Source organism: Siniperca chuatsi, linkage group LG5 (genome assembly GCF_020085105.1).
Source record: "Siniperca chuatsi isolate FFG_IHB_CAS linkage group LG5, ASM2008510v1, whole genome shotgun sequence".
NCBI classification, from domain to species: Eukaryota; Metazoa; Chordata; class Actinopteri; order Centrarchiformes; family Sinipercidae; genus Siniperca; species Siniperca chuatsi.
Window position 1 is genome coordinate 10007661 of NC_058046.1, and position 23875 is coordinate 10031535.

At 39.7% G+C, this 23875-nt stretch overlaps 2 protein-coding genes across 19 annotated transcripts in view; one reads left to right on the forward strand and one right to left on the reverse strand.

Moving 5' to 3' along the window:
- The window catches only part of arvcfb (ARVCF delta catenin family member b), a 222417-nt gene extending 219796 nt beyond the window's left edge, over window positions 1-2621 (reverse strand). For 8 of the 14 annotated variants that reach the window (XM_044195922.1, XM_044195925.1, XM_044195931.1 and 5 more), the window contains exon 1: window positions 2275-2621. The gene's annotated coding sequence lies outside the window, so the exon portion shown is untranslated. The remainder of the gene's footprint in view (window positions 1-2274) is intronic. The other 6 variants (XM_044195938.1, XM_044195933.1, XM_044195930.1 and 3 more) reach the window with 2 other exon arrangements.
- A 1038-nt stretch (window positions 2622-3659) lies between these two features.
- Window positions 3660-22788, forward strand: tango2 (transport and golgi organization 2 homolog (Drosophila)). 5 transcript variants are annotated; one of them, XM_044196547.1, is made up of 10 exons: window positions 3660-3870; window positions 4451-4519; window positions 4843-4959; window positions 9213-9301; window positions 11235-11354; window positions 11750-11867; window positions 19384-19451; window positions 19651-19804; window positions 21373-21477; window positions 21571-21711. In XM_044196547.1, the coding sequence occupies exons 3-10, from the start codon at window positions 4904-4906 to the stop codon at window positions 21641-21643; spliced, it is 783 nt and encodes a 260-aa protein (XP_044052482.1). In that variant the 5' UTR covers window positions 3660-3870; window positions 4451-4519; window positions 4843-4903; the 3' UTR covers window positions 21644-21711. The 5 variants fall into 5 exon arrangements, with proteins under 5 accessions (XP_044052482.1, XP_044052479.1, XP_044052478.1 ...); XM_044196543.1 differs by lacking the exon at window positions 21571-21711 and adding an exon at window positions 21901-22788 and having other exon boundaries at window positions 3674-3870; XM_044196545.1 differs by lacking the exon at window positions 21571-21711 and adding an exon at window positions 21901-22788 and having other exon boundaries at window positions 3676-3870; window positions 19654-19804.
- Window positions 22789-23875: the final 1087 nt, after the last annotated feature.

Here is a 23875-nt window from a genome sequence, read left to right on the forward strand (position 1 = left end):
TTCAGACCAGGGAATCATCTTAGATAGTGTCATGGCAAGTCAGTTCCTGCAGACTTGAGACAAAGACAGAAGCTGACAGAAACCAGCTTCTACATTTATATCCAAACTGCCAACATGCTGCAGGGCTGACAGTTAGTACTACATCTCCTTCAGGCATTGCACTTGCTAATAAATTAGTGCATTAGAGCATGAACTACTCTTGAGACTAAAGCTGACCTCAGGTCTTGTCAAGTCCATAAGAAAAATGACATATTAACCTTTAAGATATTTAAGTGGTGATACAAGAATGAATTCCATAGACAAAATAACAAAAAGTCTTTTTCAAAGAGACAGGCCACATCTGGGGTCAGATCTGCTGGGTAAATTTTAAATTCTCCAGAGTAAAAAAACACATGTGCTTGCCACAATATGCAGCTATTTTCTGTTGGTCATTAATTAGCTTGTTAACTGGTGATTATGGTAGTGAATTCTAACAACTGTGCTTTTTATGCCTCAGGAAAAACAGAATATATAATAGAGGACAAGATAAAGTTGTTTTATTTTGTCAGCATGCAGGAAAGCGTGTGATAATTTAAGCAGGAAATCGATAAAATTGGGTTTTTTAACATTAGCATTCATGGGAAGTCTTGTTTACCCCCGGTTGTGGAGCATGTTTCAGTTTTCAGCACAGTCGCAGGTGGTGTGGAAATTCTCGTCCTGTCCAGAGACTGCTCTGTGTTTGAGTTGCAAATATTTTGTGCTCCAAATGAGCTACTTCCTGATTGCCAAAAAGCCCAAAATGTATTCTGTGAAAGTGAGGATGTGCTGACATAGAAGCATCTGAGGAGAACTTTGCAAATATGACTGGTGTGAACCATGTGCCAAAAAAATGAAGTCTTTCAGGAGGGCAAGATCCTACAAACTCTTACAATGTAACGATGACTGAATGTGGGTCCGTGCTGACACTCTGAGCAGTCTGCAATGACTTCCCTTATGAAATGACCAGTTTACATAGTCCATATACAGCCTATATTGTGAAGGTCCTTGAGAGAGTTAGCCGACTAAACCTGGAGCACCTGGCCTCAGTGCTCACTACTATGTAGCCCCCAGTGATCAGTGTGGATCTGTTGCTTTTCCTGCACCTGCAACCCCTTTTCTGGTTTTGCTTAGCTTTTTGTTCCGTACCTCACAACACCATCCGCATACACACACACAGCTATGCTATGCCACTGACTAACACACCTTGTATATTTAATTTCATATAAAAATAATTCAAAAATTGCCATTGCATGTCCATTTTCCGCCAGGTCTCTTTTAAAAATGTATCTTGAAAAAAAATATATTATTTCAGTAATGACATTGAGGCTGAGTATGTGCCACTCTTAGTACATTTACCACACTAACAGAGCTAAATTAAACCCGACAACCTCACCAGGACTTTCAAACTCAAGAATAAGTAAAGGCAAATGAATTGCACTTGCTCGCAGTTAATTGCTTCACTTGCATCCAACCACATCCTGAGCACATTAGTGCTGGCTGGGTGTGAAAAAGCTGACCAGGACCAATCAAAGTCTACTGAGAGCTTCATCTGAGGCCTCGTAATAGCCTGAGCTCAGGTCGCTGTTTTGAAGCGTTCAGTCATTCTGGCGGATACTCACATGGGACATGAACACAGCACCACCACCCCAACAACACCATCAGTCCAGCCACTGACAGCCGCCCCCTCTCCAAATAAGGTAATTAGAGGAGGAAAAACCGGAAGACTCTCCATGGTAACTCACTCACAAACAGGAGGGGCAAAACAATGGACTAGTAAGGATGAGATGATTGACAGCTCGTTGCGGCTCGCGCTCGCTGCCTTTGACTGCATCCATTAGCGATAAGAGCTTACAACAACACACGGATACACAGAATAGGCCTATATCACGTTATATCAATGTATTTCATACAATAAGCTATTCAGCAGCATAAAATCTAGTTTCCACCGTCGTACCACATTAAAAAACACCGACTATTTAATAAAAGCGTGATAAATCGTTTCTAACACACCTTGCCCGTGTATCCTAATTAACAGCGGGTGCCTCATCTGAGCTCCTGCGCACTCATCTGCAAGGAAGCCGACGGTTTATTGTCAGCTTGTCCAATATCACTTTACATTGTTATTACATTCTTGTTATTACATTATTGTCACACCCTACTCCTGAGTTGTAATGGCACAGGCTAAAACTTGGCGTTGCAAGATAATCACCACATGGATTTGCGCGAGAAAGCGCAGAGCTGCTGTATTTATATTACCTCAGTTTCTCCTGTTCATCCTTGTTCTTGAAAGCGACGAGACTCTCCGGTGTGATGTGCAGTAGCCTAGTCCGAGCCTCAGCCGAATAACGTTATTCTGCATTCAACTTGGCTGCTGCGGGGATAGCCTACTACTCTAATTGTAGTTGTCAGGTAGCTGCTCGCGCGTCCCTTCAGTCACGCGCCACATGCAAACACTGAAGTATCCTAACGCTAACTGATTTAAAAGTTATTTCTTGTACTCAAAGCGACTATCGTTAATTATTACTAATTAGTGACTGCGATGTTGTGTTGTATGAAAGGCAGAGCAGTCTTTATCCCTCTCATCCACAACAGCGCTGGATGCTGTCGGTCAGCAAGTGTCTCCGCCCCATCACCGCTCGCACAGTATTGGAGGAAATTTGTGATTGATATTTTTTGATGATTTATCTGGAACATTATTTATTAAGTAAATTACTCTTATTATTCTTTAAATTGTTCTCATTTGGTTAGTACGCAATGCTATAGCCAAGCCTTATTGTTTGTGTAAAGCGATTATTTCGTGAACTCGTCCATTAAATGCCAGAAAACACATAATATAAGTTAGTCACTCATATGTAGGCTATCAGTTATATTTTATTTCATCATCTCCTCCGTCTTCTATTTCCCCAGATTCGCCACATCTATTGTTATAATAATTTACGGTGACATTGTCAAGTCAGCATAGATACAAAGAAAACGTCGAGTGAATATTTTTTCAAAGTAAAAGTTATCAAAGCGCTACAAACACCAGAGTAAAACATATACTGTACAGCACTATAGTGTAGATCTGTGCATAAGAAATCGGTGGTTTATGTTGTTTTTTTTATACAACCTTCAGAGTAGTATGCTATGTGTTAAGCATTAGCGTAATAATTTCTTTATTTATTTATATATCTATGTTTCTTAGTTGTCCTATAGGCTCTGAATGAAGGTGATGTAATCATACAGCGCTGAACCTTGTGTTTCAGCCGCAAGTCAAGTCAATGTAGATTTCAGTCACACTATCAGAGTTATCAGGAGCAACTCTGATTTGGACGCATATTGTATTGAAACAATTATCCTGGCACCTAATATAGAAAAAACGGTGTGTTTCATTTTTGTTCTGGTCTCAACAAGCCAAGCCTAAATCCATATTTTAAATAACTTCACTAAAACAGAATAATACCAATGCTTTTATTTTTAATGTAACTGTAACTAACCGGAAAAGTAACTGTAACTATCTGCCGTGAGCTTGTTGGTTGTCACGTTGCTTGTAAACTGACGAATCACAGAGAACTTCAGAGCCTTGTTGGGAGTACACTCGTTTTATGTACTCACAGTATCGGGGTGGGTGGGATACAAGACAACGCACAGAGAACAAACGCTCACGCCAGTTGTAGCGGTTTATGAGACGACTGGAGACACAAATCGAGGTCACTCAATGTGAATACTTCCTCTTAGTTGTCAAAGCGAGTGTAAAGGGACAGTGAGTGCAACTAGCCGACACTACACAGCGGTAAACTGAGTAGAAGACAACGGGCAAACAATTAGCTGAGCAAATGATATTTGCAGTCTAATGTGTGGCGCATAGCTTAGGTAGGTAGCTAAAGTTTGCTTGGTTAGTCTCTCTGTCATCGTTATGTTATTGACTGTAATACTGAAAACGTTAGCTAGTTATTGCTAAGGTTACCAAGTTATGCTAATACTAGTTTACTGGTAGCCGTAGAACGAGCCAAATGTTATAATGTTACTTAACTATTGTTTGGTGTGCAAGGCAAGACTAGTTTGTTACCATCCTTAAATAGCTACATAACAGACAGTGGCTATGCTATTTGGCTAGCTCATCTTGAAGCAGGACTCCAGCAACTATTAATAACTTGCCACAGTGCTAACGTTACTCACTTGTTTAACGCAGCGTTATTAGATCGTTAGCATATGCAGTTAATGTTAACTGTCTGATGAGTCGTTATAACCTGCTAGCTTGGTAGTATTAGATGACTATAGTACCCTACCTAGTACATCATTGAATGATATTGTGAATCATGGAGGAGCTACTGAATATCTGTTAGTTAATCGCAACCTTTGTACTCATTACAGTTAAAAGATTAGTAAAGATAATAACCTTTGTGATACCATGCCTAACACTTGCTATTCTGAACATGGGTCATGTTTACAGGGGTACACACACAGTATGCACTCTGGATGGTCCATTTGTTTATCCTACAGTCAAGTAACGTTACACCATGTAAGTATTGGAATAACCACTGTTTAGTGAAGTATATGTATTCTGATGAGTGCATCCTAAAGATATGGCACATTGCCAAGTCTTTTTCTTCCAGATATATGCTCTATGAACACAGACAGTGAAGAAAACCTTTAGTTGCTGTTATCTCAGTCTGTATAATATTGCACAATGTGAACACACGGCCTCCCTAGATCATAATTTAGTTTCACAACATATGTCTTCATTTCTACATTCACCACACTCCCACACGTCCATGCTCTCGTACACCAACACTAAACACATGTGCTTACTTGTTTCTTTTTCTGTTTTCTTCTCTTTGTCAGATATGACAACGATTCGAAGGTGGATTGAGTGAAACCTTGTCATCGATCCCACATTACATCCATGTGTATAATTTTCTTCAAGTTTGACCCCCGGCCTGCATCCAAAAGTGCCTACAGGTGAGCAATTAACTCTTTCAACAAACTTTTCTACTTAATGTGCACAATGCAATGTAAGTATATAAGAAGGCTAATTTGATCAGCCATGCAGTACAGGAAGGGGATGTCCAAACGACAAGACTTTCTAACAAGTGAGCTGCTAACCAGAATTACTCCACCAAACACCAAAACTTGATGCTTCAAAATTTTAACCAAAAATCTTAATATGTTTAAACAAACCCTCTTCATTAACATAGGTCAGAGAGCACAGTCACCCACAGAACTGCACACTTGGAGCTAGTAGAGATTTAGTGTCTTGCTTAAGGGCACTCCTGTAGAGCAGCCGAAGAATGGTGTCTTACATGGCCCTCTGCCAACCTCCTTAAATCTTAAGTGTCAAGCAGCAAGTGGAAAAACACCACTATAGAGAGATTTCGACACTGCAGTGTGTTTGTGTTAACCTTGTAAAATCCTGAAGTACTCCCTGTTTGTTCCATCTTGATAAACAATGTTACAATAAGTCAAGTCACATCAAGTCTTGACATCACTGCTGTCATGCTCTGACAATGCTGCACTGTTCCCTGTTCCTCTTCCAGGGTTGTCTAGTGTGACACTTGGAGCTTTGAGGTGCAAACCCACACAAACAGCAGTATAGTAACAAAGGACTTAAGGGAAGATCATTTTCTTTTTTGTTGTTGTATCATCTATTTTATAAACATGTGGAACTAAAAGACATATGATTTTGGAGGTGCCAAGTCTTTGCCAGGGCCCAAGTTTTTTATGGGATGACATGAATAGCCCTCTATATTAGCCACGTGAAGTGCTTACTTACGTACTTACTGTAGAAAATACATCACATCTTGTGCTCAAATCTCGAATCTTTGTGCAACCTTCATGTGCCCTACCCAGCAGTAATTGCTAACTTCTTTCAGTGGGCAGCACAGACCAGTGCACTATGGATGTCAATGTGAGTTACAGGGTGATGTCGAGTCCAGTTTATTATAATCCCCCTGAGCTCGAGAGTGAGCTCTCTACCTGGCCATAGTCCATCTCTGTCCTTCCCTCTGGGAGAATGACCCCGCCTAAGGAGATCACAGCAGAGGTGTGTCATGAGTACTGACTCAGACCTGAACCTGGGGAAAGGTGAAACGTACTGTGTCCTAATGTGGTTACATCAGTGCTATATATAGACTACTAGTCGCACAAGTAGTTTTCTTTTGCTGTAGTGATGTGTAAATCAAAAGGAATGTGCAGCAAACTTAGATTAAATTGGGTTTAAAGCAAGATTAAAGTCCAATTATTACATTCCCACAGCACAAAATTACAGGAATATACCTGCAGGGTTTAAATGGGTTCATGTTCAGCACAAATGACTCAGTGATTACCCACATGCTGAGATTTCTGTATTTCAAAACTCCATTTCTAGCCTCCTTTTTTAGTTGTTCAGAATGAAAGCAGTTCTGCAATCAGCCAACCAGAATTGTAATATGATTTTGACCTGTAATTATAGCTTTTCCTTTAGGCTACTCAATGTCATTTAAATATCAACAGCTCCACTAGCAGTCCCTAGAGGTTGCTATGTTCATTGCACCCAAAAGATGAAAGTGATTGACTAAACAAACTGTTCACCGACAGTTTTTCATGGAGCTTTTGCAATGGTGGGGATAAAATTGTTTATCCCCTTAAGAGTATGATGCCACTTGTGGTAATCTGCCAATTAAATTATGATATGTGCTGTAAGCAAGCTGACATTTTGGCCCAGCGCTGGCTTAAGAGGAAAGCTCATGGAGTGCCCAAAGTCTAAAAGGTTGATAGTCTTGGGAGCATGAATATGCTCATTATATATCATGACAGCCTGCCAATTAGATTTTAATATTTTTAACCACGCTAGCGGTGTGGCTCTAAGGATAGCAATGTCGGTGTGTCAGTTGGTTGGTCCACCACTTTGGTCCAGACTGAAATATATCTCAACATCTATTAGATGGATTGCCAACACATTTTGTGCAGGCATTCATGAGGTCTTGAGGTCTTTGGTTTTGCACTGACATGTCTTGACGACTACAGGACGGATTGCCATGAAACTTGGTACAGATATGCAGGGTGCCCAGAGGATGAATCCTAATGACTTTGGTGATCCCCTGACTTTTCCTGTAGCACTACCAGCAGGTTAAAGTTTTCACTTATCAAGTGAAATATCTCCGCATCTGCTAATAGTCATGAAAAACAGTTTCCTCTCGGGACAATAAATATCTACAGCAAACTTCATAGAGTTCATGCTATTTTCCAAAATACCCTCTCTCAGAGCAAATCTTTGGTCAAGTGGGAATCTAACATGACGTTAATGCGAGATAAAAGGTCAAGGACTCACAAAAATGACATAGAATGATCCTATGGGAATCATGAATATCCTCCATAGCAAACCTGAAGTGGCTGCTGCCCAGTCTACAAGCCACTGTGTTTATAAAATAGAAAAGAAATCAGAGTTCAGTATTCATGAAGAGCTTTGATACCTCTCTGCTTCTCACCATCCCTCCTACACGATGCAGCTGGCTGGCTTACTGTGATCAGAGCTGCTCGCTTGTGATTTTCCCCTCAGGATCCGATAGCAGATGCTCTCTCTTGTGTAGCATCATTAGTGTTAGCTTTGTTTTCTGGAGCAGTGGTGGGTCACACAGTGCCAGGGGAACAGGTTATCATTAGCCTTTGATGCACAGAGGTTGACCTGTATTAGGTCAGTTTGGTTTATCTGTTTGCTCTTAACAGGATCCAAGCTCCCATCCTGGAAGATTAATAGGGGGACCATTGCCAAGAAAGAGAAACATACAGCTATTATAGAGGTCAATAAATTTCATTGGCCTTTTTTTTTTTTTTTTGGCCTGTGTAGTTTGACCAAAGGGTGTATAAATCCCTCTGTGCAGTGTTTAAGTCCATATCTCAATGATATGATTCTCTGCTAAAATGCTAATTCATGTTTACAAAAGTCATATGGTGCAATAGTGAGAGGTCATCCTGTCCTCTGAGCAAGGGAATAATTGTTTCCTGTGTTTCATAACTGCTGAATGGGTGAGATGAGCTGGATGAAGAGTTGTGTGCATGTGTGTTGCTATGTGAGTAATGGATAACAGAAGCTGAGTGAGGATACATAGCCACTAAGTGATGTTTCCAATTGACAGCAGTGACCTGCTAGTAAAGGCATGTAGAAACGAATGGCTGGTGCTGCATTAGATACAGGTCGCAATGCAGTTTGCAGTTGTTAATGGTCATCAACATAATGGCATCATTACTTGCTGACACCCTGAATAATAATGCAGGTCAAAGTGTAGTGCAGTGCTTAACTGACAGGCAGCCTGTGTCAGACTACGGAGTCTCATTCATTAAATCAGACCACACTCTTGTTCAGGCTGTTCACTCTGGTTTGTAGCAGTAAATGTTTGTGTTGTAGCCGTGCTTTGGCGATAAAACAGATTTAGAATCGGATAAAATGCCTGGAAAGGTTGCAGACACGAGTCAGGCACAGACAGCTTTGCGAAATGAGATGAAATGAGAGGATTATCTAGATCTGTCACAGTTTTAGGTACATTTTTCTTATTTGAAATTGTTTAAAAAAAAATAAGATTTTGATTTAAGAAGAAGATCTTAAATGTGAGTATTTACAAGATTTTAGTATCATGATATAAATTGTGTCCACGTTACCCACCCTGTCTATCAAAAAAAGCAATTGCACCAACAGCTGCTGTATTACACTGACACAGCCAGCTGACACAGAACCTGGTGAACTTGGATCACAACTTGTGTTTGACTTTACTTCTTCTCTCTTAAGACTGGTTGTCTGTAACTTTTATATTGGCTTGTCCTTTTGATGTCACATTCCTTTTGATCCTCTTTTCTTTGGTCATCATGAAAGGAAGTTAGCCTCCTTGTAACCTCGACCTTTTGTGTCCTCTGCATCCTGCTCAATCAGTTTGTAATATCACTGTACTTGAAGACTCCTGGACACATCTGAGACCTTTATAAAGTCAGGGAGAGACTGAGGTTGTTACAGCAAACCTGTAACACTATGTCCAGGATACTGAGTCAGTGGCAAACTGTCTGTCTGTCTGTCCACAAACTCATTAACTTATGGGATGGGATATCATGTGTTCATGATGATGAATGAGCCGTTGATGATGGATCTACTGTTGAGACCAGTGATGGCCTTCTGTAATATCTCATTGGTTCACGTCAAGAGCGAATGAACAAACAACTTCCAAACCCTTCTCCCTCCCTCTCCCCAGGCTCATTTTGGCTGCAAACAGAGATGAGTTCTACAACAGGCCGTCCAAAGCTGCAGACTTCTGGGGGACCAACAGCGAGATCCTCAGTGGTAAGTCTGTACATTTGAGTCCAGCGTACAGCGTGTACACTTGCTTGCTTGTCGTCTTTAACAGGAGATGGCCAAAATGGTTAAAAGTTGCAAACAAAACAACACAAAATCAGGCAACAGAAAATGTTAAACTGATGTAGAATGTGTGTTAAATCTAGACAAATGGAATATGTGTTAGACTTAAACATACCTCCCTCTGGCTTTGTGACTATGTGTAAATGCTGCCGATGTTGGCTTTTTAGCTATGTTTGACTACAGTTTTATTCAAGGCTAAATGGCTTTCAGTAATCAAGGAAAAATCTGTCTCCTTCAACCCAGTATCCAATTCTCCTCCACTCCATCACGGGACATCCCCACCCGCAGTAAACTATATTTAATTGACTGATGTCCAATACACATTATAGCCAAGCAGAGGAAATCAATCATCTTTTTTTTTCTGCTGAAGGAGGAAACGCAGAGATAGCCTCGTTGTTCATCAGTCTCCTTCTCCCCTCTGAAATAGAGGGGTCAGGACTCCGGTAGTGGGCCCTTAATTGATGGCTGCTTTTATGCGATGTGACAGGAATAAATGGCTCTGCCTTATCTGCGGGTCCGGGGGGGAGCGGAGGCAGGGCCCTGAAGGAGACACAGCATGACGAGAAGGGAAGTAAGCTATAGCTCCCAGTGGGATCAGGCTAGCTTTCCATCCGCTCCCAGAGGAGTGAGGCCACTTGGCTCTCTTGGTCACTGTCAGTGTAAGTGGACCTGTCTTTATTGATCACCAGGAAGTGCAGTAGACTTGCAGTGCCCCACCTTTTCCATGTCATATGAAGAAGAGGAATGTGGAAAGAAAACAATGCCTTTATTGATGGATTGAGTTTATTTCATTACTGCCAATGCTACACATGAGCGTAGTCCAATCAACATACAAAGGATGTACTCCTCATATACTTGCTTTAATTTGTGATTTTTTTTAAATGTCAGTGACAGTCAGTGGTGATTACATCAGTTGTTCAGTTCTGTATTTCTGTATCTTAATGCAGGCTAGTTCAAGTTTGGTATGTTTTCTTACTGCCTTTGTCAGACTTTCAAAGGAAGGACATTTTGCTTCAGAATTTGCAGATTGAGGGTTAGCCTTGCCAAGGACAGCCCCCATTGTTGAAAGACTAATATTGTAAATGGAGAAAGAGATAACCAATGAGATTAAGGTCTGTATTCAGTAATGCTGAATATCTGCTGTTTTTACATAATTTGTTAACAATTTTCAAGGAAGGTTCCTACAAAGAATGATGTAATTTAGTGCTAATTATTGGAGAAATAGCCATTTCCGTAACAGAAAAGCTCCATTTTAAACCCAAATTATAATCACTCCTTATTTGTTTATTATTGGAAGCTTTATTTTTCATATGTTGACTTTTATGCTTGCCTGTTGACAAATTTCACTTTTTTGCATGTTCAGCTGATCTGCTGTATTTTGACTAAAAAAAGCTAGCAATTAAATATAGTTATTCAATTGTAAGTCTACCAATTGAACACGATTTCCCCATAATTATTACCAAATTACATAGTTCTTTCCAGGAAACGTCATGAAAGTTATACCAGTAAATAATTTGTTACCTAATGTATTACTTAAGGGAGACTGACCTGTGTTGAACATAGGGTTCTTAAGCCATTATGGAAAATCTGCAGAAACATGGGAAATTAGTTTACTGCATGACTACTAACAGGGTATTGTATTTTGTGGGGATTGTTCAAAAGTATGGAGGAAACTCTGTTATTAATCCCACACGATGAAGATCTTTTTCATTTGACATATTGTGATAGTTGTTGTTCCAGGAGTTATTTCATCAATATTATGGCTACAAACAGCATGCAATATATTTTACCCCCAGATGAAGTCTGATAAACATTGGAGCTGCGTTTAATAAACATTCTTCTGCTTTGTGTTAACCAGGCCTGGACCTGGAATATGGTAAGGAAGGAGGATCATGGCTGGGGATCAGCAAGCTGGGCAAGCTGGCTGCGATCACCAACTACATGGAAGGACGTCCCAACCCTGATGCACAAGGAAGAGGTGAGCCAGTCATGAAAAAGTCACAAATGTATTCACTGATAAAATGCCTAGTGTTACATTGTCTCTACAGTCTCTTGTGAAGTATTTTGCATGTTGCCTACACTTCAGATTAATTTGATAATTTAACTGTTCCTAATACATTTTAAGTCTACTCATGCAATTTCTTTAAGAAGCTGGTGCTCTATATTTAGTTGTCGTCCACCATTTAAAGCACAACATAGCTTTTTGTGCTACATTTTGAAGGGTCTCATGACATCATTTGTGCTGTTTCACAAATCTATCTTTTTTATTATTTATATGTACATAGTTTCTATGTATTTATTATTAACAACTAGGCTGGGTTTATTGAGTGCATAATTTAAGAACCATTTCTTTTTACCTTTGCCGTTCTGCAGGATTTCTAGTGTCTAACTACCTTATGGACAAGGATCAGGATAGCTACTCCTACCTGAAGAAGGTGTCGACAGAAAGTCACTTGTACAACGGCTTCAACCTCATCACAGCGGAGTTCAAGTGAGTGGAAGGCGTGGAGTATGGTCCATCAACGGATAATGCTGAGTCAAAGACGTGTTAACTTTGGGAGAATCTCGACAGAGATTTAGTTGGAAAAAGACACACTTGTCTTCCAGTAAGCAGCCATACTCTCAACGTGATACATTTCACAAGTGGAAATTTATTCCAGAGAGTTAGGAAAATATGTAATATGGGTACCTAAGGCTGTCGGATGTTAAGACAAGTTCTTTGTTGCTCTGTGTGGGTGTCATGAATTGACATTTGCAGATTCTTGTGCACTAAAGGTTTCTAACTCTGAGATTTTTTTGAAGCTTGTTGAGAATGGGCTGTATCTCTGTAACCTCTGAGTTCCGGCCTTACCTTGGAATGAAACCGCAAAGGCAGCGTCTTCATCTCTGGAGTGCTAAGCAGGCAGAACTGAAAAGCAATCTCAGATGCTGAGCTGTAAAAGAGCCAGCATAAAACTTTTGAAGGAACACCTGTTCGTATTTCAGAGAAAGAAAGAAAATCTATACAGCATTAAAAATAATGAGGATCTTTTCTCTTTTTCCCTGCTTCACCAGCGTGACTTGACTGAATTTGGTGATCTGGTAAAGGGAGAAAAAAAAAAGTGGGAAAGTGGGATCAGTGCACACCAAGATAGCTGTCATTGTGGAGGCCCCCGTAGACAATTGGCATGGAAACAGCTCTCAGTTTCTGTCAGCGAGAGGTTGGAGGTTCACCTCCAATACACACCCCTGCCAAACTGTATCCCTGCCGGGGGAGAAAAAAAAATCAGGGTTTCCACAGTGGAGTTTGGTGTCATGATCCGTGTATCCTGGTAACATGGCCTCAAGCAGGATCTCCTCTCAAAAGGGATTTTCTTATGCTTGTACATCCCTTCCTCCACATTTTTAAGCATCGCTTTCAGGTTAGAGAGATACATTGGTTTTCTGCTGTATTATGCTCATAATATAATTTTAAAAAACTATGATGTCAGCTTATCATTGCTGCCTATCTCCAATATGCCTTTCACTTCCTGCCTCATTCTGAATTTCGAACGTCATCGGAATCACATGACTGCAAACAACGTTGCCCGCGCCTAGCTAATCATGATCCTGTGAGTGAGTTTCACCTACAGCTCATAGAGACATTTGCATCTAAAAATGCCACATTTTGTGCAGCTATAAGAATCTATCTTTACATAGTAATCAAGTACATGTGTACCTGTTTAGCCAATGCATCTATGATAATCCTAATAATAATAATAATCCTGATAACTTCAATTTAGCCAAAAAATACACTTTATACCTTTTTATTTAATTCCTTCCAAGTATTCATTACATATAGTATATGAGTCTGGACGGACAGACTTGGATGTAAACTGCAACTTGACTGATTGGCGGAGGTATACGACCACAGGGTGGTAATTCTAGTTTCTCTTTTCACATAGGACTAAGCAGCAGCTAGATGGTTTGGCTGTTGTTTCTTTGATAGGCTGAAGCCATCAAGATATGCAAATGTCCTTGTTATGACTGGGCGCTGTAGTTGTGCCTGCACTGTCCCAGTGACATTCCTATTTCATGTAAGAATAAGGTGCCACCCCACACTCATGAGACACAAACAAAATGAAAGACACTGTGTGTTTATGTTGTGATAATGCCTTATGTCTTCCACTTTTGTGGTGCTGAAATCACTCAACAGAGCCTTGAAACCCTCAAACACCTGTCTTATGGTAGCCTGCGTTCACTGCGGATAGAGATGACACTCAGTAACAGAAAGCAAGCCTACATCTTTTTAATAAACGGCGTCATTACCAGCCAATTTGTTTTCCACTGTAGTGTGTCTAGCAGCCCAAAGGAAATAAGGTGTCTGGTTTCTTTTTGAATCAATAACTACATCTGGTGTATAGAGAGGAGTTTTACATTACAATTAGAGGATTTCTCATTCATCTGTAACCAGAGATGTGATTTATGCTGTGGGTGGACAAGATGTTCCCACCATTTTTAAGCATTGTCTGTCTTCAATCTTCACTTTTTGAGAGTGTGTGATCACGCTCATTGAGATGCATGTGAGAAAAAGGGTGCATTTTATACACAACCCAGAGGCATTTCAGTCTGGACATGATTTATCTATTGTTCCTTTTTAATTGTGATGCTTGTTAAACCAGTACTTTCTTGCTTAATAATCTATAACCATGCTGATTTGGTCAGTGGCAGCCGTGCATTTCCCAGAACGTCGCACTGAGCCCTCTCTCAGTGGAGCTAATGCCATATATATATTTAAATCTTGATCTCAGACATTCTCTGCTTGATGCTCTCAAGGCTCCATATCCAACATTTCATCTGCCTTTTCTATAGCTTTGGTTTTTGATCCCACTTTATGTCACTCTGCTTTAAACTCAATGCCCAGAGATTTTAATGAATATCTCCTCTGATGTTTGTGTGCAAAAAAATGCCTTGCTTAATGCATTTTCAGTCAAGCAGAGTGTGGCTGCTTTATAAAAACTTTAGAAAGTGGTTCAGTCTGATGGACACAAACCACGTGTTCTAATTCTTGGCAGAAACTTGTTTGAGCTGATAAAGAAAAACAGCAGTGGAGCAAATATGCACATTCCAGAGTATCATTTTAAAGAGGAACAACTATGAATATTTGTTTTTTTCCAAGCATGAGTAAGATTACCTATAGGGAAATCATATTCCATATGAGTAGAATGGAACATGATTTTGTACTAAATAGAATTAGCAGTAGATGCTCACAGTAAAAAGCTCAAATATAGCCTTCATTGTTCATTGAGTGAATCCAGATGTCCAAAAATTGCCACAAAAATCAAAACATGTTGATTTTAGCTTTAGTTGTTAGCATGGGGTCATATTTTACATCAGGAGATCTGATCCCACTACATTTTTCTGCATTTTTATTTCCATGAAAGTCTGTCTGATGTAGGCTTATTTTGATTTCTAGGTTTTTTCAGGTGTAATAAGATTTCATTACCAAAATTATATAAGAACATTATGGTATTCTCTTCTATTTATCAAGTCAGTGGTCACCTTGTGGTTGCATACAGTTTCGTCCAGTGTCGTCTTCCCAGCTGTCTGAGGTCATCTCACACATGACTCCTACCTATTGTCCCTTAGACATTATACTATCACCCCTTGTCAAGGAAGTCTTTGACACAATTAGCCCCATTATTTTGACTATAGTAAATAGCTCCCTTCCAGTTTTAAACATGTTTTTAAAATTACATTCTTTTAAAATGCCTGGAGGGCGAAGTCGGTCTTGCAGGGCCCTATTATAAAATGGTTTACCTCCTACCTGAAAGAAAGAACCTTTTCAGTCATACTAGGAAACTGCTCCAATTAAATGTGGCATCCCCCAAGGTTCAATTAGGCCCTCTTTTGTTCTCATCTACATGCTTCCCCTTGGCTCTATCTTTGAAAAATACAATATTCTGTACCACTGTTATGCGGATGACACGCAATTTTACTTACCAGTTACACCCGACAGCGCCTGCTCACTTAACTGTTTAAACGACATAAAATGCTGAGTGGCAAGGAACCAAAACTGAGGTAATCATCTTCGGCCCTCCGAGCTCTGTCACCAGCCTAAGCAATGCGCTCAGGCCCTTGTCTGCGAATTTGCACAATGAAGTGAAAAATCTGGGGGTTTTGGGGTCACTTAGGTCATCCTCACAACAACTCCTCTCAGTCCCTCACTCATGCCTCAATACTAAAGGTGACCAGGCTTTCTCTGTTGCTGCTCTCAGGATCTGGAACAGCCTCGCGTCCTACGTTAAAGGAGCAGTGTGGAGGATATAGTGGCATCTAGCGGGGAAATTGCAGATTGCAACCATTTCAATACCGCTTGCCTCACCCTCCCGTCCCAAGCATGTAGTAGAAACTACAGTGGCCACGAAAAATGTGAAAGGCCCAATCTAGAGCCAGTGTTTGGTTTGTCCATTTTGGGCTACTGTAGAAACATGGCGGTGCAACGTGGTGACCTCCATGAAAGGGGACCCGCTCCCTATGTAGATTAAAAACGGCTTATTCTAAGGTAATGAAAACACAACGATTCTTATGTTCAGGTGATTTTACACTAATTAAAACATGCACTGCACTTCAATCTGTTTCTGGTTCTATTGTATTTATATTTATATTCTTCATATATTATACTATGCCTTTTTAATCATGTTTATTTGTTTGAGGCAGATCCTAATCCCATCTGCCTGAACTGGAAAGCACTTTGGCTCAACTCCTGTTCTTTTTAAATGTTTTTAAATGTGTCAATCTGTTGCTGGTTCTATTCTATTGTATTTATATTTCTGTTCTTGTTATTTTATACTATTCCTTTTAATCATGTCTATTTGTTTGACGCAGATCCTGATCCCATCTGCTGGAAATGGAAAGCACTTTGGCTCAACTCCTGTTTTTTTAAATGTGCTATATAAATAAACTGACTTGACTTGACTTGACAGTAGCAGATGTTGAAATGGGGTACCACATGGATATGTCAGTATTATTTATAGTGATTAAATGAAGTTAATAATTTTTACTATGTATCTCAACATAACAAGACTAAGAGTCCACAGCCTTGCTAGCAGTTCAGTGAGGTGGTACGTAGACACAGTGGTGTTTTAAGCTAAATGCTAACATCAGCATGCTAACATGCTCACAATGACAATGCTGACATGCTGATGTTAAGCAGGTATAATGTTTACCATGTTCAACATCTTAGTTTAACATATTAGCATGCTAACATTTTCTAATTAGCACTAAGCACAATGTGCAGCTGTGGCTGATGGGAATGTCATTAGTTTTGAAAGTGTTTAGTCATAAACCAAAGTATTGGACAAAGTGACATTTTTTGCTAGATGTAAAGTCACTGGATCACTAAAGTTGTCACAATTCAACCTGAGGGGGATGTGAATATCAGTACCAAATTCCATGGCAATCCATGCAATACTTGTTCAGCTATTTCACCTATAACCACAAATGTCAACCTCATGTTGGCTCTAGAGGAAGAGTCAGGGGATTTCATTAGGATTCATTCTCTGGGCACTATGGATATCTGAACCAAATTTCATGGTAATCCATCCAATCATTTTTGAGATATTTCTCTTACAGACCAACATTGCCATTCATAGAGCCCTGAGGCTTGTGATTAATGATTAAAAACCAACAATACCAAACAAAAAGTTCCCCCCACCTCATTCCATACCATTTATGTCTGCATATGTGGGTGTACACGCACAGATGTGTGTGATTGGATACAAGTGTACATGTTGTCGTTACCCAGGAGCCCCCACCAACATGCCTATCTACATTCTGAACTGATAATGTTGAAAGCTCATCCAACCATCTCCAGGCAACTACACCACAGCTGGTGATGGGGAAACTGCTCTGCAGCCTCAGTATAGAGGACTCTTCATTAGAACGCCTCCCAGCCAGCATACTGATTACCTCTCTGACTGAGATCTGAAAAAGCCTGTTTTCGACTCTTCCCTCCTCGTTCTCTCTCTGCCCAGTGGCCTTGACCTCCTGCTGTTCCCTCATCTCAGCCCTTATCAACCCACAGCACACCTTGAATATTCTAGCCAGTTTCAAATAGCCAAAAAAGAGCTATGTCTCTGCAAATCCTCCACCTGCTACCACCACGGCCAATTTGATGCATATCACAGGCAAAGTGAATACATAGACACCAGGCTGTTCTGGTATTGTTAAGTTTGGATCACAATACCGAGATCAAAATAGTATTTCAGACATTGTGTTTGCTCACAGCAGAACTGACAACAGGTTAAAGCTTTACAGATTATTTCGTTTCCCTTCAGGTTACAGCGCCATCTGGTACCCACTGAGCAGCTACTGTGAACATGCATGTATGAGGGGTGACTGCTATCACCCGAGTCAACATTAGCCAGTGCTGCTGTGTTCATAGTAACCATAGGAACACAGAAAAAGTTGTTGTTTATTCAGACTGTTCAACTGGGTTTGGGTACAAGCTGGAAACAATACTAAGGTCTTTGATTTGTTGTTGTCAGAGAGATGGTGTGATGTTAACCTACAGCTTTGAGGATTCTCTCGCAGCTGCTTGGACACTTATTGTCCTGCCTTTAGAAAGTGCTCTGCTCCAGGAAATTTACACAAGACAGAGGAGTTCTTGTGCAAACAGTAAAGGGTGACCTCTGCAGAGGGTAAACTGTTTTTTAGACAAACAAGTTTATCGCTAATCATTTATAGGGAATGGAAGTGAGAGGGTGTGTGAGGTTTGCTCATGTCAGCCTGTGTCAGGATGTTATAATTCGCTCAGTCTTTGGTAGTTTGCTGAGGTGGAAAAGAAATGGGAATGTCCCATAGGAAAGCATGGAATGAATTATGATGTACAAGATGATAAACTGACTAATCAGATGAGATGATTTGAAGTAGTCCAGTCACCACCTACATGTTAAAATGCTAAATGCAATCATTTATTGTCACGTCACACCATCTCTTACATCATTCTGTCTGTGTAGTTGGGTTGACCTAATAGATATTGATGCTCACGGCTTCCATTACATTTGGCTGAGGAAAACGAGGACAAGCATTTCATCAAATAAAGCCTTACTGAAGTCTAACGATGATAAGCAAATAAACATTTTATCGATTAGCAAAATAGTTATCTTTTAATTTTCTGTTTATCAACTCATTGATGTTTTATGGCAACATGTTCTGCTTATGGTGATATATAGTAGACCAGTAGATATAGATATAGATATATAGACCAAAGGTCAATTTGTATTTTGGCTTTTAAAACTATCCAATAAAGTTTGTGGCAGAGCTACAAGCCCAGCAGCATATTCTCTTCCTGTCTTGCCAGCTTTTGACTGGGAAACTTTCCAAGTTAGATGTTGAAGCAGTGTTGCACCACATTTCAGATTGACTGATGCCACTGGTATGGCTGTCATAAAACTGACATAAAAAAATTCATTCTTCTGCTGGTTCAAAGGATTTGGTCATAATTTATTATTCACTCTCCTGTTCCAAAGCCATCACAGATGCCCTTGATGTGAGACAGTTTTTTCAGACTGAATAAATTCCCTCTAACTGAGTACTTTGCAAAGAGACCTAACCCCGTAACTAAATGGTGTTGTGGTAGTCAAAGGTGTTTGCAGCACTAATTTGTATTTTGAAGCTTTAATTTTACCCAGTTGTTCCTTCAGGATAGATTTAAATTCTGCCCATAACTTTGGTGTTAGGTATTTTACCATTTGAATTGCCTCTACAAATGAAACAGGCTTCTTAATTCCTATTTTCCAGGACTGCAAAGAAAATCAATCATTAAACAATACTGTATGGCGCACTGTTGATATTCTCTTTAACCCTGAGCACTCATTTTACATGATTCCCACAGGAGTACTTCTTCGAACATTGCTCTATTTGCGTTTATTTCAAGAGCATAGAAGCGTTATGACTCTTGTTACAGCCTTCATAATTAGACATGAACAAATGTAATCATCACTAAATGCAATCTGTCATTTTCCATCTTTCTGTGTCCCATGTAGAGCCAAACAAGACATTGTGTGTTACTATGGAAACAGAGGCAGCTCTGAACCCATCCGTCTAAAACCAGGTCTGTGTTTTTAATATGGTTGCTGTAGAAACCGTTTCACATTTACCTCTCCTCTCGGCCTATGGCCCATTCATGTTAGCCTGACATTTTCATGTTGATATTGCTCTCAAATTGTTTATTTATTGGATGATGTGCCACAAGGTCACTAACGGAGCTTAGTAGTGTATATATGTGTCTGTATTTTTCATCTTCCCCTCAGCAGGAATCTATGGCTTGAGTAATTCATTGCTGGACACTCCATGGAGGAAACTGCTGCAAGGCAAGCGTCACTTCACCAGTGTTGTCAACAACCAGTCCCTGTCCTGCGATGGACTTGTCCAAGAGCTGCTCAACGTTCTCAATAATGAGGAACTGTGAGTGATCAACACCCACTAAAACATTCCCTTGCTGTCGACATCATAACAACACATTTCATCTTCATTTTTTGTTTATGATTAATCTTATACTAATACTTAGTTTTTCCATTAATTTAAAGACTTTATGTTGGATGTAAAGCAATTCTATGGTTTAAACATAATGAATGAATGAATGAATGAATGAATGAATGAATCACCATAGATGGTGTGATGAATGTTGACATCTAGAGGTTATTTACATCTACATTCACTAGGAATATGTAGAGTTGCATGTTGATGAACCAGATCAGGTACCACATGTTGAGTTAAACACTGATTGTTTCTGAGACACAGAGCTGGACAGAGGCCCTGGAACATGCCAGACATTATAGATACTGCTCTGAATGAGCTGTTGTGGGGTTTTGCAATTTTAGCTGTACACAGCTGTGTCGCTTCCTCTTGATAACACTGTGACTTTTGCATGATGTTATGTTATGCCAGAAGGATATAACAAACAGTTTTAAAAGATTAGTTAGACATTTTGGGAAATAAAGTTGGATGAGGAGATTGATACCGCTCGCAAATTTTGTTGTTTTTACACTTCAATTTTTATTCAGATTAAGCAACCGAGATATAATATGTTAATTTGTTTGCTTTAGAAGTGCTGCGAAGTGGATTTTGTGACCATTGGACACAGCCAGGCTATCTGTTTCCTCTGTTTCCAGTCTTTGTGCTAAGCTAAGCTAACCGGCTGCTGGCTGTAGCTTTTTCTTTACTGTACAGACATGACTCTCAGCAAGAAAGTGTCTTTCCCAAAATGTCGAACTATTCCTTAAATGGAGAAACAATGCAATACACATTATGCAACTTTTACATTTTGTTTAACGTGGATTGTTTTTATTTTCAAATACATGGTTTAGATAGTTGGGGATTTGTTTAAAATCTGTCTAATTGGAGCTGATTTGTGGTGTTGTGGTTTCCCTTTGCAGTCTATTGCAAAGCTGTGTTTAGACAGCCATGGATTGCGCCAAGAGAATGTTAAGTAAAATGTTATAATTCATAACTGATAGAAATGATGGCCAATCCTGCAAAACTTAGACCCAGGTTGTAGAAATTATTTCCCTCTTGAGCAACTGAAAGCACAGAGCTGCAATAGAGTTTCAAATATCAAATTTGTGCTTTTGTCGAAAGAGATAAGCATATTAAACTTGACATAAACATTAATTAGGAGCACCCAGCTAACTATGTCTGCCAACTCTCAAACCTTATAGAGAAACTTGTAAACTAGCTTTTGTTTATGTATAAACCACATCAAGACTCAACTGCATGGCCTATTTTTTGCCTGAGATATTTCCCAAAACAGATTTCAGTGAGCTGTGAGTTGAGAGACTGAAAGGTTGAGACTGAAATTTAGGACAAGGACAAAGCGGGTTGTGCAGGTGTTGTTTGTACATTACATCATTTATGGATATTATGGATGAGTTGATTGGCTTAAATATACTGAATGGGCAATAGGACAGAGAATGATATACGCTAACTCGTGACTAAAGCTTCTCAAAGAGGTATATTGTGGGTTTGTTTAACAGGAACGCACCTGATCCAGCTCAGGAGAGCCAGGGTGATTTTTACAGCAAGTCCATGATCCAGGCTCTGTCAGCGGTGTGTGTTCGCGCCCCTCATTATGGTACAAGGTCAGTGTCTTCCACCCACGCCAAATCTCTCTCCTCTATCTCCCCCTGTTTCTTTCCACCTGAGGTGACTGACGGGGCTGTGCTCACCAGCAGGATCATAGACAACAGAGAACTGTTACTACACAAAATTCCCCGGTGTAATCAATCCTCCACAGCAAGGAAATGAAAGGGGATCGTCTGCACTGTGATGCCACGGAGGATTAGTGGACACAGAGAGTGTCCTGTAGCCAAAAGGTCAGAGGGTCAGTCTTTGCCAGAGCCATCAAAGTCTGCCAAAGGCACTGCCACTGCCTGCTTATTCTCGATACTGATGTTTGCTAAATATCTCAAATGTGAAAATGTAACTTTTATATGATCAAAGCATATTCAGTCATTTATTTCATATTTTTTTGTGTTTGTTTGCTTGTATCCCTGCTCATTTAGGACCAATACAATTATCCTGATAGACGCAGAAGGTAATGTGACCTTCACAGAACGCACCATGTCCAATTGTGACACAAGCAAATGGAGCACCAGTTCTTTCCAGTTCAAACTGCAGGTGTGAAGACATGATGGAGGAAACCCACTCTGTGCCTTTATGCCCCCCCTCCTTCTCCAGCTGCACTTCACCATAGCAGCTATGTGAACATGAAGACTCATCTGCACTTTTTCTTCATTAACATCAGTGATATGTATTTGTTGTTCTTGATTTTAGTTAAAATGGATCTTTTGAACATGTGTGCTAATTTGAAAGCTTGCCAAAGAACATTTATAATTTTGTAGAGGAAAATATTTTATTTTATGTCACAAAACAGCAGGGTTGGGTTGCTTCAAAAAGTCTAATCCATTACAGATTGCTGGTAACCTGCTTTGAACTGCAATCAACACCGCCGTGCAAGATTAGTTTAACGCAATGTAATTTATTCTTGTTGGTGTCAGATTTGTACCTTTAAATCCATGATATGGACTGAATATACACTTTATGCACAATTTCCAGACTGCAATTTGAAATGATTTTCTGTTTTACACAATGAGAATTCATAGGGTCACCAGTATTTTTCTAGAGAATGTGTAATCTGATTTAAGGTCACAGTAATTATCATAGATTAGCGTTACCAGCTACTTTTTAAATTCCTGATTACTGTAACCCTGTTACATGTAATGAATTATTTAGGCCCCAACCCTGCACAACAGTAGTCTCAGTGTTGGTTACAACAGATATTTCAATGTGCAATGAAAATAGTTTCAGGCACTGAATCTCTGACCTCTTCCATGGTAGAATAATGCATTTTACAGCTGCTTGACAATAAAAACAATTTATCCAAACACTCACATTTGGCTTACCGTATAATTATTGTTAACATTAATACACAAACACACTGTGAGGAACCCAATTTTTTTTAGTAACCACACATGTTCATGCACCTGATTTCTGCTTTTTACTTTAAATCAAAAGGACAACTTCCTTCTGCATCCTGTGTTTCTTAGCCATTTACCCACACACGCTACTCATACAGGCATTGGGATTCTAATTCAACAGGAAAAATATTCACACTTACTAGCCTGAAGAAAGCTATTAAGTGGTTTAGAAACTCAATCTGGTTATGTGCAAATATTTAACATCTATTATCAAGTCATAGTAGCCCTCTATACATTCTGCACTAAAAGAGTCTTGAAGAGGCATTTATTTCCACTATCTTGTGTGTAGAGGGGTATTTCAATGAGGACACACTTAACCAGTGGTCCCCTCAGTTAATGTCAACTCTTCAGGTACCTATAAAAGCAGAAGAACTCACACTTGAAATGACTTTTTTCACGTGTTCTTTGATCTACTGTCACTTTTTGGTGCTTTAATGAAGCCATGTGGCTGTCCCAGGCAGTGTACAGCAGACTTTATTCTTTACAAAAAGTTAATAGGCCTTTTTCTCAGATAGACCTTTTTCACAGTAGGAAACGTACAGGTGCAAATAATAAAATTAATTATGGCTGAATTTAATGGTATTAGTAACATCAGTGTTTTTCCTACTAGTCAAAATATCAGCTGTAATAACGACACATGGTTCTTTAGACAAAACCATACAAAATTACAGGCATGGCCAATATGGCAATAAAATTGCTGCTCTTGCATTGAATTTGAGCTAAATATTATGTTAATTTAAGACTCAACATAATTTATTTCGGTGTGTTTAAGATCTCCCCACAAGTTACCCTAACTTTATATAAATTAAAACAGCGATTTAAGAAACCATCTCTACTATTCCTGTATTTTAGTGGAAAGAAATGAATTTAACTGAACAGCACTGGGTCACTGATCTACAACTGTTAGTGAATAGTGACCCCAACTGGCAGGTTGAGATATTGCGATTCACATGGTCCTCATAGTCTGCCTCTCAAGACTCCAGGATATCCAATATATTTA